This window comes from Eurypyga helias, unplaced genomic scaffold, assembly GCF_000690775.1.
Source record: "Eurypyga helias isolate BGI_N326 unplaced genomic scaffold, ASM69077v1 scaffold34084, whole genome shotgun sequence".
NCBI lineage: Eukaryota > Metazoa > Chordata > Aves > Eurypygiformes > Eurypygidae > Eurypyga > Eurypyga helias.
The window spans coordinates 14,115-28,716 of record NW_010246204.1 but is presented as its reverse complement, the minus strand read 5'-3'; the positions used below and the strand labels follow the sequence as shown (position 1 = coordinate 28,716).

The following is a 14,602-nucleotide window of genomic DNA, read 5'->3' as shown; positions in this document are numbered from 1 at the left end:
CCTTCAGGTGGAGTTCTTCAATTGTATGGAAGGAGAGGGAGTATATAACACTATGCTGGCTGCTCAAGTTAAGCCTGCTGGAGTATCTTTAAAGGACGCCACTGGATATCAACACAGGGCTTGGCAAGGAGAGGCTCGGTGGCTGCCACAGCAGTATCGAGTGGCTGGGAGGGATAGCTGTCTTCAGTTTAGCCCACATTAAAGCATGACATTACTGTGGAGACGTGGATGAGCTGCTGTGTATGTGCATGTCACAGGAATGTTTGGGAGGTAACTCTGGAGGTCACCTATTCCAGCCTCTGCTCAAAGCAAAGCTCTAGTCAGCACTAGATCAGGTCATGCGTGTCTGGTTCCACTACACACTGGAATGAATTTATTTGAACCAGGCGATGTCATTCATTGAACTGGGCTCCCCCATGGCTGGCTTTGATATAAATCAAATTGGAATCAGTTCAGACAGCTTCTTATTGTGGCATTCAATGGGGTGTGTGCCATATATTTTCTAACTTCAATATCTATGTAGTAAATATTAACATAAACTAAATCCAACTGGATTTCAGGCCAATCCTCCTGGTGTGTTAGCATTACTGGATGAAGAATGCTGGTTCCCTAAAGCTACTGACAAGACATTTGTGGAAAAATTGGTCCAAGAGCAAGGAACCCACTCCAAGTTCCAAAAGCCAAGACAGCTGAAGGACAAAGCAGATTTCTGCATTATTCATTATGCAGGGAAGGTAAGGGTTAAATACTTGGTTAGAAATGTTGTTTTTAGGAGAATACTATGGTACAGCTTCCAAATTTAGAAATACTTGTGCAGGAGGGTGGCCTGGTTTCATTTTCTTGAACATATTCAAGAGTGCTCTGATGGAAGTCTTGTTACCAAATAGACAGAACTCAACAACATAAATTAATATTAAGCAAGTATTTCCATTTCCTTTAAGTTGTATTAAAAGGAATTTCTTCTAAATACCTGTGTTTCCAAGTTGATAATAGTGCTTGAAGGAGGGCTGTGTCAGTACCCTTCACTTTTATGTCTTCAGTTCATATAAGATCTTCTATATATCCCCTTTTATAGGTAAGCTGATATATTTTCTCTTGTACTGTTAATTCAGTCTTTATTCTACTATTGAGGGATGGAGCTCAGCTGCAGTGTGAGTGGGTCCATGAAGTAACTGCAGTTCTTGTGAACATTTTGTGGCACCTTCATGATCATCAGGTCTATTCCATAGGGTAGTGCTATGTAATTAGTTTCATAAATAGTTAAAGCTTAATCCTAGTACCAGTTTTTGACCTGTCTTCTAAATAAGAAGAAACTGTGTGAATGATTGAGCCATTCTTTAAATGAAAATTAAAGCACTAATGCCTTGTTGTTTATCCTTTGCCAAGGGTGCCAAGTGGATAATTGTAGCAAAAGTTGAAATAAAGAAATTGTACATTTTACGCTATAAATATTTAAACAGTATCTTAGAAATAATGATATCACTGTTTCTGCAGTTAACAGTAGATTGGTTGGGGGGGGAAAAAAGGTTACTTTTAGGTAATAAAAGGAAGTAAAACAGCTCGGTGCCTGACTACTGGGAAGTAATTGTTCTGAAGAATGCTTTCCTTCTGCCAAACTTCTGAGTGGCAATGCTATGCAAACCCTTCTGAGTGGGCATTGCTTTGCAGATCTTCCTCTGACAGAAAGCATTTTTCGATTGTCTGTCAGGATATGTGTTTCTTACAAAACTAGAATTGCTTGTAAAATAGCTTTTACTGCAAGAAGTACTGAGACAATGACCTGATTTTGGTTTTGGATGCTGGAAACATTTAAGTATGTTTTTCCTTCCAAAGCTCCTTCTTTAAAAATAGAAAACTCTGAAGCAAAAATGTACTAGTCTATGTGGAGGTCTTGGACTTAAGAAATTTTAGGGCGCTCTTTTGGGCTGGGATGAAACCATGCTGGTAGCATTGAGTTTTCAACTGCTGAGCTATAGTTTTAATTACAAACCGCAGAATTGGCTCTTTTTAAGATAAGAGCTTTTTTGTTTTCTTTGTAGAACAAAGTGTTTAAGTATAGCTGCTATAGTGAAATTTAAAAAAAATCCCACCAACCAAAACATGTTGCAGCAGATCCTTACTCTAGTGATTTAGATAAAGTAATTATGGTCTATAGTGGAATTGTTTTTATATCTTCAGAGGGAACAGTGAAGCCTTGTTTTGGCAATAATATTAAGCTGAAAACATATACCAGCTATTAGTAAGCAAACAGATTGCTGAACTTTTCAGAAAACTTCCATTCTTTCAGAAAAATAACAGCTCTTTATGGTACTTTGAACTGCTCTAAGGAGGCTCAGCTAACACACCGCAAGCAGATGTCAAGAGGAGAATAGGAGGAAAACAACAATACAATATTTTGAAAGCTTGGGGTTTTTTTGATGCTGGTAAACTAACGCTGGTAGTCTGTCTGATCATGTGCATCTTGGCTACTCTACAGGTAGACTACAAGGCCGATGAGTGGTTGATGAAGAATATGGACCCTCTGAATGACAATGTGGCTACACTCTTGCACCAGTCTTCTGACAAATTTGTTGCAGAGCTGTGGAAGGATGGTAAGAGATCATGCACTGAGTACACAAGTTGTTAGCAGTTTTTACCGTACTGGATGATTCGGTGGTGGTTTTGTGCCTGTTCCCTCCTCACCCTCCACCTCTATGTTGTAAACATCTACAGTGTTTTCTCTACTGTTCAGTGCCAAAAGTACAAGAGGGAAGCTGGGTCGCACCGATGGTCCCTTGCACATGTACCATTTCTGAGTAGCTGCTTCTCATGTTCATTTTTTGAACTGGTATTTGTTTTACACTTGTGTCAAACTTCCCCCGTAGAATCTTGCCCAAAACCCTTGGTGTGAATTGCTGCAGTTAAGTCCTCAGTGTATCGGCTGTAGTGCTGTTAAAATGTCATATGTGAGCACCAGCACACTTGTTTCTTTTGCAGTGGTGGGTCATATCCTGGAAATCTGCATCTCCTAGAATGTAATTCATTAACAGCTATACTAGTGCTTAGGTATTGCACATTAAAATCAAATGCAGTATTTTACTGTTGTAACTGTACACTGCTCTTTGGTCTGCCTGCACATCAGCTTCAGGTATTTATTGATATTTTTACCAAAATAGCACAAGAAGCAGAAATAGCCAAATAAACATTTACAAGGACTTTTCTATTCTAGTTTTTAACATCACATTAATCATTAACATCATATTAACTAGAGTATATTTACACACCACAGTATATAAATCTTGTCGTTTCTTATTTCAGGATGAATTTAACCTTGAGATATAGATGGTGCTGTAGGTTAATACTGAGTTTCCCTCTTATTCTCAGGAATACTTAGTTGGTTCAGCTACAGAGAGCAGTTTTAATGAATATATAAAGAACTTTTTGGTTGGGGATCTGCTCCTTTCCTTTTGAGTACACGCACAGAAGCAAAAGTGTTTAGGTCCAAATATGCAAAACCTGCTTCCACAGATAATTGAAATGTGCATGGAATGTGTCGTGGCCTAATTACTTTTGTAGCACAGTTAAGTCTGTTTGCGATTGATAAACCTGTTCTGTATACTAACTGAAGTGTCTTGTGTATCTGCTCTTCTGTCTTTCTGTTTTTGCTGTTTCTCTGCCTTAGAGATTCAGAATATTCAGAGAGCCTGTTTCTATGACAATATTACTGGTCTTCATGATCCACCAGGTGAATGGATATAAAAACAGTAGGCCTATAAAAGGCAGGGCTGTTTTATTTACAGGAAAACCATTTTTGCTCGTAGGCTTGCATGAACTTTTCATTTCATGCTGAACTTAGGTATACCTCCACAAGGCAAACGGTCTCCGAGTGCATACCTATTCAGTCGCTGCTGCATACATATAGCATCTGTATTCTATGCATTGCATTTAAGCATTGCAGATAAAAAGGTTTGTGGCTTCCTAGTTCCATGTTGAGATGCAGAATTGCTTCTTAAGCGATGATTCTGGTAGCTCCAAGCATTTGAGAGAATGCGTAAGCTTTGTAACACTATCAAGCTTCTTTCTGCAGTCCAACACTGACAAAGCTCTGGAACGTTTTAGATCATGGATGTACTTTTTGGGTGGAGAGCTGGAGAATGTGTGGAAGTATCAGAATGGGTGCTGCGTTTATGATGGGGGTAATAAGTGAAATAAATATCTTCCAGACCTGTTGGAATTGGGGTTTTTAGTTAAAAACTTAACGTTAGTATTTCCCTTTGTAAATGCACATGTTTTTTTGAAGTATTAAGAACTCAACAAGTCTACTTATTTGGAATGTCTTTTTGAAGAAGCTTTTAGATATTTTTGTCCAACTTCTTCCTCAACCTTCTTATATTCCTCTCCCCAAGTTTAGAAACATGTGTCTGTGAAGGTTGTGCCTTCAGACTTTTGATCTTTATTTGGGTTTTTCTTCCCCTACTCCTGCTGTATCACATACTGGTGGTGTTCCCTAACGGAATTACTAGAGGGCTCATGTTCAGAGGCTTTATCCAGAGGATTATTGTCCAGTCATGTTGTTCAATGACTGCCCCTCATCTGTAGGGAGGCTTACATTTAACTTTAATAATCCTAATTGAAATATAAATAACTGTGTTATAGTTGGAGGGCAGAAGGGAGCATAACAAAAGATGCATAGTTAAGAAATATTTACCGAATTTTAAAAAGTATGTGGCCAGAGTGAAGCTGAATGGTGTCCAGTCCTTAGTGGTGTCTGGTGGGTGGAGGTTTCCAATACTTAAAAGCTGTTATGTCCATCTTTTGTAAGACTGATTCCCAGTAATCTCTATCCCACTTGTGGTTTAGAACTGAGTTCTGCTTCAAAGTAAATATTTGGGATATGATCTTATGAACAATTTACCACCTACTTATTCTTCTAACTTTAATAAGCCCCTTAAATACTTGTGTTCAAAACTGTGTGGAGGATCTGGGCTCTGCTCTGTGCTACATGCAAGGCTTGCAAGTATTCACACTTCTTGCCCTGGTTTTTTTTTTTCTGGTTTTAATTTTCTTTTTTATAGACCTTAGAAAACCACTTGAGTACATTTTATGAAATAAAATATTGTCACTTATTTCTCATATGCAAAACCAATTCTGGTAGCAAAGCATAATTCCATCTGCTTTGGTTTGAATTTGAACTTCACAAAATTTAAGTTGTAGCCTATATATCCTGCTTGTTTCTGGCTGGCCAGCTTGGGTTTCATGGAGAACCAATATATTTTGTGTATTTCCTCAGTTCTAAGAAGTGCCAACTATGATTATTAAGGTTTTAAGCCACCTGTTTATTTTTTAGTGAGCTATTTAATTGCTGACATGCACATGGAATCACGTTCATGGTTTTGGCTAAATGTTTTAATGATGGCAGTCAGGTTTCTGATTTGTGCTTCTGAGGAAGAAACCACAGAGATCCTTACCCAAAACGTTCAACAAAAATATCAAAGAAAAATCTCTATTCTGATGCTTCATGGCAGCTTTAAAGTGCTTTGGTGTGCAGTTTTCCTGTTTTGAAACTTGTCTTTTGGCTAGGGAGGTCTTTGCAGTTGTATGTAAAATGTGGAAGAATTCTTCAAAATAGCAGACTAGAAGTCTGGCAGATCCTTTTTTTTCCCCTCTTGTCAGTGAAGTAGCACTATTTCCAACTCTAAATAGCTGTGCTTTCAAAACACTTTTGAATATTCAGTGAAACTCAGTTTTAATCTGTATAATTACTAAAAGTGACTCTTCATATTAAGCAAATTGGCCCAGATGTCCCATTCCAAAGATTCAACCCAGAAATGTTTTGCACTGTAAGAATTCAAATAATTGCCAGTTTTCAGGCTGCTTTGTGTCTCGTAAAAGTTGACTTAAAGAAAATGGCTTCACTAGTCATGTAGAACTGCAAGTAAAGAGCTGGATATTTTGGTCCATACCTACTAAAGCTACACTATTCTGCTGTATAAGTTTGTGGCTTTTGGTTCCACTGCTTCTGCACAGCACCCCTGGTACATGCTGATTGCCTTGCCTTCTGATGGCATCTTCTGTCATTTGTTCCACAAAGCTTCTGCTGCTGCACTATTGCTCCTCTTCCTGCCTGTCCTCAGACCTGACAAACACTGAAGTCCACTTAATTATTTTCTCTTGTTCTTCCCAGTGGATCGTATTGTGGGTTTGGATCAGGTCACTGGCATAACAGAGACGGCTTTTGGCTCTGCGTACAAGACCAAGAAGGGCATGTTTCGTACTGTTGGCCAACTCTACAAAGAATCTCTCACCAAGCTAATGGCAACGCTCCGAAACACTAATCCCAATTTTGTTCGCTGCATCATTCCAAATCATGAAAAGAGGGTATGTACTACTGACCACTTCACTTCAGTGAAGTCTTTGCGTGCGTTTTGAGTTATGCGTGCTGTCTGCGCCTGGCCTTCGAAATCAGAAGCCAGGTTGCACAAAGTTTTCACACTGATCAAATATCTCCTCAGTACTCCCCACACATCCCCTTATTTAGACAGTTGACTTTGTAGAGGGTAGCCTGAAAAACTCCAGTTTTCACTAATAAAAATCAACAGACTAAAAATCATGCTTATGTTGTTTGTCCAGGCTGGAAAACTGGATCCACATCTGGTTCTAGATCAGCTTCGTTGCAACGGTGTTTTGGAAGGAATAAGGATTTGTCGACAAGGATTTCCAAACAGGATAGTGTTCCAGGAATTTAGACAGAGGTAACAGCAGCAAACAGTCTTTTGAGTTTTTATTTCCTTGTTAAATTATTGAAGACACCCCGCACACCCTCTCCCTACCCCAACCCAACTGGAAGAAAATCCAAACCTATGTGTGAGGTCTTGAAGTGACTTGAACTTGAAGCAGTTCAGTATTACAAGTCTGTTGTCAAGACACTAGGAAAGGGGAAACCAGTCTAAAATGGACTTCTGGAAAGATTTCGTGGATAACTTCCTTAGCCATGCACTTGATGACTATAGCTTTATGGGTTTATAATGATGTAGCTGCTTGTTGAATATAAAAGTGTGGGTTTTTGTATCTTTTTTTTTTTTATTTGACTTAAAGGTATGAGATCCTTACTCCCAACGCAATTCCAAAAGGTTTTATGGATGGTAAGCAAGCCTGTGAGCGTATGGTAAGTGCTTATACCAATACATTGTTAAACACTAAAGAGTTGAAGCAAAATTTGTCCTTTCTGTGATGTAAAACAATGTGCTTGCCTGTCCATTTAGATCAGAGCATTAGAGCTGGACCCCAACTTATACAGAATTGGACAGAGCAAGATCTTTTTCCGAGCTGGTGTCTTGGCACACTTGGAAGAAGAACGGGATCTGAAGATCACAGACATTATCATCTTCTTCCAGGCAGTGTGTAGAGGATACCTGGCTAGGAAGTATGTATGCTTTTATGGTTTGTGGGTGTTTTGGTTTTGTGTTGTGTGTAGGGTTTTTTTGGGGTTTGTTTTGTTTTGTTCTTTTTTTCCTCTTTTTTCTCTTGTGGTCATCATAAGTCTCTGATAGGGAGCCCTGCATTGAAACTTCCATTTTAGGAGAGATTTTTCTCATAAAGCGTGTTGCCTGATATTTATTCAAGGTAAATAGGTGAGTGAATTTTTACCTAATGATAAGAATTTGTAGTTTCATTCCATAGCAGTATGGAATTTCATTCCATAGCAATACTATGAAAACATAGTATTCATTACACACGAATAGTATCTCATTTCCTTAGTCTTCCCTTTGACACATGCAACTACCTGTGGTACAGCTCGTGGCTGCAAAACAGAAGTCTTTCCGCTCCACTGGAAGTTCTTAAAGTTACTCTGGAAAGCTGCTTTTCTGGAATTAAAGGACAGTTGAGCATCTAATCCATTCTGATTTTATTGTTTTAAGAAGAACGTCTGTTAAGAATAAGAACAAATAGTATGTGTAATTACTGTTTTGAAAATGGTAAATCCAGGTCTTGTTCTGCCTCTTCATATAAGGAATGAGTACTCCTAAATCAGTGTAGTCAGTGGAACTTAAAAATAAGCCTATTTATGGTCTGAAAGTGTTCTAGGGTTGGGTAGCCTAAAAACTAAAAACACAACTGTATTTAACATGAAATGTTTGCTCTGTCTTCAGGGCCTTTGCAAAGAAACAACAGCAGCTGAGTGCACTGAAAATCCTGCAGAGGAATTGTGCTGCATATTTGAAGCTTAGGCACTGGCAGTGGTGGAGAGTCTTCACAAAGGTTTGCTATATTCTGTCACTTTGACATTTTAAATATGTAGGTACAGGTTCTTACTCGTTCATTTCAAATCTTTGTAGGTGAAGCCTCTTCTTCAGGTCACTCGTCAAGAAGAAGAACTTCAAGCCAAGGATGAGGAGCTCATGAAGGTGAAAGAAAAACAGACAAAAGTGGAGGCAGAACTTGAGGAAATGGAAAGGAAACATCAACAGGTCTGTGCCCAAGAAGTGCTCTTGCCATGTGGGATGCATATGCACTATGTACTGTGTGAGGGAGCCACGTTAGGGTGACACTTGGGATCAAAGCTCACTGCAAATCAGGGGTGCTAACTCCATTCACATTCAGCTAAAATCTGAAATAGGAAGTTACAACACGAGCATTCCTCCAGGAGTGCAGAAACATCATGTTAACTAAACTCTTGAGGCCTCACCTAGTTTACAAGAGAACTTCAGCTGCAGCATCACTTTCCTTTTCAGCTGTGTTTTTGGGGTAGGATGCTTCTGTGATGTGCATTTGCTGTTTAAGACATGGGGAAATAATTATGACAATTATTGGACAAAACAGAACATTAATTTATGCTGATAAGGAACATTATCAATTTTAAAAATAGTTGAAGGAGTGTCAGGAGAGATAGACATGCACCAGACACTCTGGTAATTATAAGACATTATAGAACTGGGATGGATATCTAGAATGGCAAAGCATCAATTCCCATTGATGAAAGGGCTGGAGGGCATGGCCTGGGAGGATTGTCTAAGGATACTGAGTTTGTCCTCGTCGCCCTCTTAAAGTTTCTTGAGGAGGGGAAGTGTAGAGGCATGTGTTCCATGTGTCCATTGACAGGACACACGGGAATGGTTTAAAGCTGTGTCAGAAGAGTTTCAGACTCGGTATTAGGAAATAAGTCTTCACAGAGAGGGTGGTCAAACACTGGAACAGGCTTTCTAGAGAGATGGTCAATGCCCCAAGCCTGTCAGTGTTTGAGGCATTTGGGCACTATGCTTAATAATATGCTTCAGCCCTGAAGTGATGAAACAGTTGGACTAGATGATTTTTTTTTGTAGGACCGTTCCAACTGGAACTCGTCTCTTGTTGTGTTTACACAGCAAGAAGCCACGTGTTCCAGTTCTGTTCCAGTGACTCCCAGTGCCAGCTTCAGCCCCGCTATACATGTCACTGCTCTGCCACTGTGCAGTGGTGAGTGTGAGGAACAGTCCAGGGAACAGGGACTTACCTCATCTTTTTGCTGCTGGTAGAGCAGGGCAGGTGGGGTAGGCGCAGTGGAATCTGCCCCTTAAACTGGGGTGACAAGTGAGTGAATATTGCTGTATCCCTAGTATGAAAACTGGTGTGGTCTTGTTTGTTGATAAAGCCCCCTGCTAAAGGTCTTTGTGTTTGGATGTTAACCAGGGAGTCTAGAATTGGAGCAGAACTTGGCCTTTAAGTAACTTAGTAGTTGACATATGTATAAACTCTTATGAGAGGCTTTGAAATGTTTTACTGCTTTACTACCTTTTGTGTCTATTTGCAGCTTCTAGAAGAGAAGAACATTCTTGCAGAGCAGCTGCAGGCTGAGACAGAGCTCTTCGCAGAAGCTGAGGAGATGAGGGCACGCTTGGCTGCCAAAAAACAAGAGTTGGAAGAAATTCTCCACGATTTGGAGTCCAGGGTTGAAGAAGAAGAAGAAAGAAACCAGATATTGCAGAATGAGAAAAAGAAAATGCAGGGCCATATTCAGGTGTGTCTCTTGATAACAGGAAGTGGAAAAGCATGCAGACAGGGCAGTTAGGGATGGGAAAGCTCCCTCAGCATCTCAGTGGCACAGAGGAATTCAGCTCCTTAGCACTATGTGTGGCATAATACCAATCTGAATTTTTCCTTTCTCTTTCTCTGTTTAGCTTCGTGTGGTCTCCAGGCATATGAGGGTGAGGAAAGAAAAAGTCAAAATGCCCTGTTGGTAGCTGTAGTGTATTCAGGGAGAGTATTGAAGGTAGCAAGCTCTTTTGAGTGAGTTGAAACGAGGAATAAGTGCAGGGAGCTTACCTGCTTTCTTATAGAAACAAAGACTGATGGGATGATGTCACTAATGAGAGAAGTGTGCCTTTTTGACTGAAATCGGTGAATATCACGAAGAATATTCTTCCCTTGATTTTTACGAAACTGAGAAATCTTCTCCTAGTTACTTTTTTTGTGAAAATCAGATGATTTAGATCATCCTTTTGAATACCTGGGGACCTTAAAAAACAAGGGAATACCTGAGAATTTGTCTTGCAAAATGCTCAACGTACTTGAAGGGAAAATTAAACCCCACGTCTCACAGCTCTTGATGCCTTTTAGTAAGTGGCCATTAATGTATGGCTGAGAATATTATTTAAAACAATGAATGAATAGAAGCACACTATGTTATTACTTTACTTTTCTAGTTATATCTAGCTGTTTTTGCTGGTATCTGAACCATTTCAGCTGGAACAGTGCAGTCTAGATTCATACTGAAATCGGGAGATCTGTTTCCTGTGGCGTCTCTTTGCAGGCATTGCACTCTTAGACCAGAAGCTCTGTTCAGGTGCTGTATGCTAGGAAGGCTTTGCCATACAGCCTGGTCTGATTTGGTTGTCATTAAGCAGATTTTTTTATTTTCAGGATTAGGAAAGTGAGAGATCAGTGAAGTGACTGTTTCCTAGATGGCATAGTTCAGCCAGAGCTGAGAGTATAAAAAATTCCATGTGTGTCGCATAGCCATCAATTTAATTACCAGATCATTTATACTGTCAATATACTAACTCAGTGAATGCATTTTTAGTGTTAGTTAGGGCAGGTGACTTTACAAAATAATTCTCTCTTTACCAGTTAAAAAACCAACCAAACAAACCCCACCCAATAAACCTCCCAAACCAACCAACAAAAAAAAACACCCACAAAAAAACACCCAAGAAAAATCATAGGGATAACCTGGAAAATGCAGTTGCCTTTCTTCCCAGGACCTGGAGGAACAGCTTGATGAGGAGGAGGGAGCTCGACAGAAGTTGCAGCTTGAAAAAGTGACAGCTGAAGCTAAGATCAAGAAGATGGAAGAAGAGATCCTATTGTTGGAGGACCAAAATTCCAAATTTTTGAAGGTGAGACCAGTATGTGTGGTGAAGATTCTGTGCATAAGTAATAGTAGTACCAAGTGATAGCTCTGAAACACTTGAGACCACTTATATATAGTTGTGCCTGAAGACTTGTGGGATTTGAACAGGTTGAAGCTGAGACACTTAAAGCTTCTTTTGAACTGACCTTTGAAAGGGAGGTATTTACCATATATTCTTGCTCATTTAGGAGTTTCTCCAAATCTAAGAGCTGGAAACAGTGTTTATCATGGCTACCATTGTTCTTGGCAAACTGTACAGATCATGTTTGGCTTAGATGATTTGTGGCCTGTATTTCCAAAAGTGTCCAGCAAATACTGTCCTAAAACTAGGACTCCCACATACTAAATTCCAAGTCTCACTTTCTTGGAAAACAAATGTTCATGATTCTGTACTATTCCAATTGATCCTTAATATTGACAGGTCACTCACTGGAAATAAAGTCTGTGTTAATATGCTGTACCAGACCTCTCTATGAATTTTATATATTCAGTTATTTCTGCTGCTTAGAGACTCTTCAATTTGTGTTTTCTCCCCTGTCTCCTAACTAGGAAAAGAAGCTGATGGAGGATCGAATTGCTGAATGTACTTCTCAGTTAGCTGAAGAAGAAGAAAAGGCCAAAAACTTGGCCAAGCTCAAGAACAAGCAGGAAATGATGATCACTGATTTGGAAGGTTTGTTCTTACTACATTTGCCTACTAAGAGCGTGGGCATCATGCTAGAAAGGAATGGATCACTTACTACAATGTGTATGGTATCTGGTCCAGCCTGAGTGTAGCCTCACATGTAGATACCTTAATAGCTGTTACTTTTGGCTAAATCCTGAAAGAAATTTGCTGCATGCAAAACTTCATGCATTTGGCTGCTCAGTCTCTCAGTGTTTAACTTCTTAGTTGTTACTCTCTGAGAATCCATTTTGTTGACAGACACACTCTGAAATGCACGATGTGGCAAGCGTGCCTTGGCAAAAGGTAAAACCTCTCTGGGAAGTTGCTGCCCTTCGCTATGGTAACACATTAGCATAACGTATTTCTGGAAGAATGCTGGTAGGCACTCTGCAGGCTTCTAGTGTTTTTTTGAATAAGCAAATCTGAATTGTTTTGCTTTTCTTAATGCTTTGCTTATCTAAAGTGCTTTCACTTCTTTGGCCACTTATTCTGATTGTTTTGCCTGTGCTGTCACAGGCTAAACTAGCCCGGAATGTAACCTTTTCTTGATTTTGATGATAAATTACTTATGGCTGTAAATGGCTATTGTGCAACATGAATAAACTGCCAAGTCAAACTTGCAAAATGTAAGACAAAGTTACTCTCTCTGCCCTCATTTGGAAATAGTTTTTTCACTTACTCTATTATGGCCCATCTTGCTACATATTTTAAAACTGATAGACTTATGTAAGAATACAAAAGTTTAACCTTATCTGTATAGGAAAGTATTGGACTAAAAAGGCTAGCATGTGGTTGATGTACCTTTTCTTTAAAAATCACATTCAGAGACCTCACGATAGGCATAGCAAACTTTACTCATTGGAAAATAATGCTTGAGTAGTTGCATGTCTAAATCAGGACTAGTGTCTCTGAAGATACTTGACAGATGTCTGTGGTTATAGTACCATTCCAAGAATGATGACCTTAAATACAAGCTGTAATTTCCATTTCTGAGGCATGAAGTGTCTTGGCTAGTAAAGCGCAGTAAGATGATATTTACTCTTGGGGATGATTCAAGAAGCCACTAAGGTCTCTCTACTAGGGTCTTGGCACTGCTAGGCACTGAAATTTTGGGGGGGGAATGGGAGGAATTAAATCAGTTTACTATGATTTTTCTTAATTACAAAATTGGGTCTTATGACACTGTTCTAATTGTCACTCACCAGAAATATAATATTAAAACAGGGGGAAAAGTGCTATTTTTTGAATGAGGAACTATTTAGAGAAAAACAGCATTAACTTGGCTTGTCTGGAAAACCCCAAAAAGCCCTGGGTGGCTCTAAGAGATGATTTGTGAGCACGGCTCCCGTTCCATGTAGAATGTGATGTCCTTAATCAGTAGCAGGCTTAGAGTGTGAGAGAAATCTCTGCACTGAGGACTCTTAAAGTATTGTACAAGTCCAAACTTATCTTATGCTAATGCACATTGTGCTAATGCCACGCTAAGCACCAGTGGTTTGGCAAAGCCTTCCTGGGGCTTAAATATTTGACATACCTGGTTATTAGCTGACTGCAAACAATGCAGACAGTAACTATCTTAATCTGACAACAGGAGCTCAATTAAATGTCTTGTAGTATGGCACTGATAACTGGATGGTTTTCACAAACACCTTAGGACGGGAGTATCTCAGCTACACAAGTAAATCACTGGAAGCTGTCGGGGTTGCAAAGCCTTGCTAAATATTAATGGGATGTGAGTTAGTGGCACAGTTACCTGCAAAAAGTCTTTATCCAAGTTTTTTTTAAGCTATATTATTTTCCAGTAGACCTGTTGGAGTCTAGCCTAGCCCTTCCAAAACTGTACAAGTCATTTTTTCCAGCCTGTAGTTGATCTTAATTTTTGAATCTAGGCCAGATGATCACAGACACCAAGAAGCTCAAACTGCTCTTCTGTTATATCCCACTCCTTAATTTCTGTCAAGATGAGGTTATGTTTCTGTTCCCATATTTCAAACTTTCTTTCTCCAGGCATTGACCTTTTTCTTCACTTTATCGAAATCATTCAGTCCTACTTGTGTCTGATTTCATGTATCCCAGTCAGCCTTCCAGCTACAGATTGGACTAAGAATTGACCAGCACAAACAAACTTCCCACCCTTTTTGCCACCCCATGGTCCTGCCCCTGAGCCTTCTGAGGATGATGAGGAAAAATTATATGTAAATATACTTCTTTGCTTCCTCAGAGCGTTTAAAAAAGGAGGAGAAGACCCGCCAAGAATTAGAAAAAGCTAAAAGAAAACTTGATGGTGAAACAACAGACCTACAGGACCAAATAGCTGAGCTGCAAGCCCAGATTGAAGAACTGAAGATCCAGCTGGCCAAGAAAGAGGAAGAACTGCAGGCAGCACTTGCTAGGTCAGAGCATGGTGGGGCTTATGACTGCAGAAGTGTGGGAGAAGCCTGCTTTCCCAGACAGAGTTGTTTGACTGCAAACATTGGAACTGGGAATGTTAAAGCAGAATCCAGTCCACACATGTATTAGAGCATCTCTAGACACCTGTGCTGTGTGTAGACACAGCAAAAAAAGGAATT

The 14,602-nt window shown here is 39.6% G+C and overlaps 1 protein-coding gene across 1 annotated transcript in view; it reads left to right on the top strand.

The window, feature by feature from the left end:
- Positions 1-14,602, top strand: part of MYH10 (myosin, heavy chain 10, non-muscle) — a gene marked incomplete at its 5' end in the record, with an annotated part of 62,495 nt that overhangs the window by 34,059 nt on the left and 13,834 nt on the right. Inside the window, 13 exons of the mRNA XM_010150324.1 lie at positions 561-734; positions 2,477-2,591; positions 3,662-3,724; positions 6,164-6,357; positions 6,610-6,731; positions 7,075-7,144; positions 7,242-7,402; positions 8,130-8,238; positions 8,316-8,447; positions 9,767-9,973; positions 11,214-11,351; positions 11,915-12,038; positions 14,254-14,425. Coding sequence (XP_010148626.1) covers positions 561-734; positions 2,477-2,591; positions 3,662-3,724; positions 6,164-6,357; positions 6,610-6,731; positions 7,075-7,144; positions 7,242-7,402; positions 8,130-8,238; positions 8,316-8,447; positions 9,767-9,973; positions 11,214-11,351; positions 11,915-12,038; positions 14,254-14,425 — 1,781 coding nt within the window. The remainder of the gene's footprint in view (positions 1-560; positions 735-2,476; positions 2,592-3,661; positions 3,725-6,163; positions 6,358-6,609; positions 6,732-7,074; positions 7,145-7,241; positions 7,403-8,129; positions 8,239-8,315; positions 8,448-9,766; positions 9,974-11,213; positions 11,352-11,914; positions 12,039-14,253; positions 14,426-14,602) is intronic.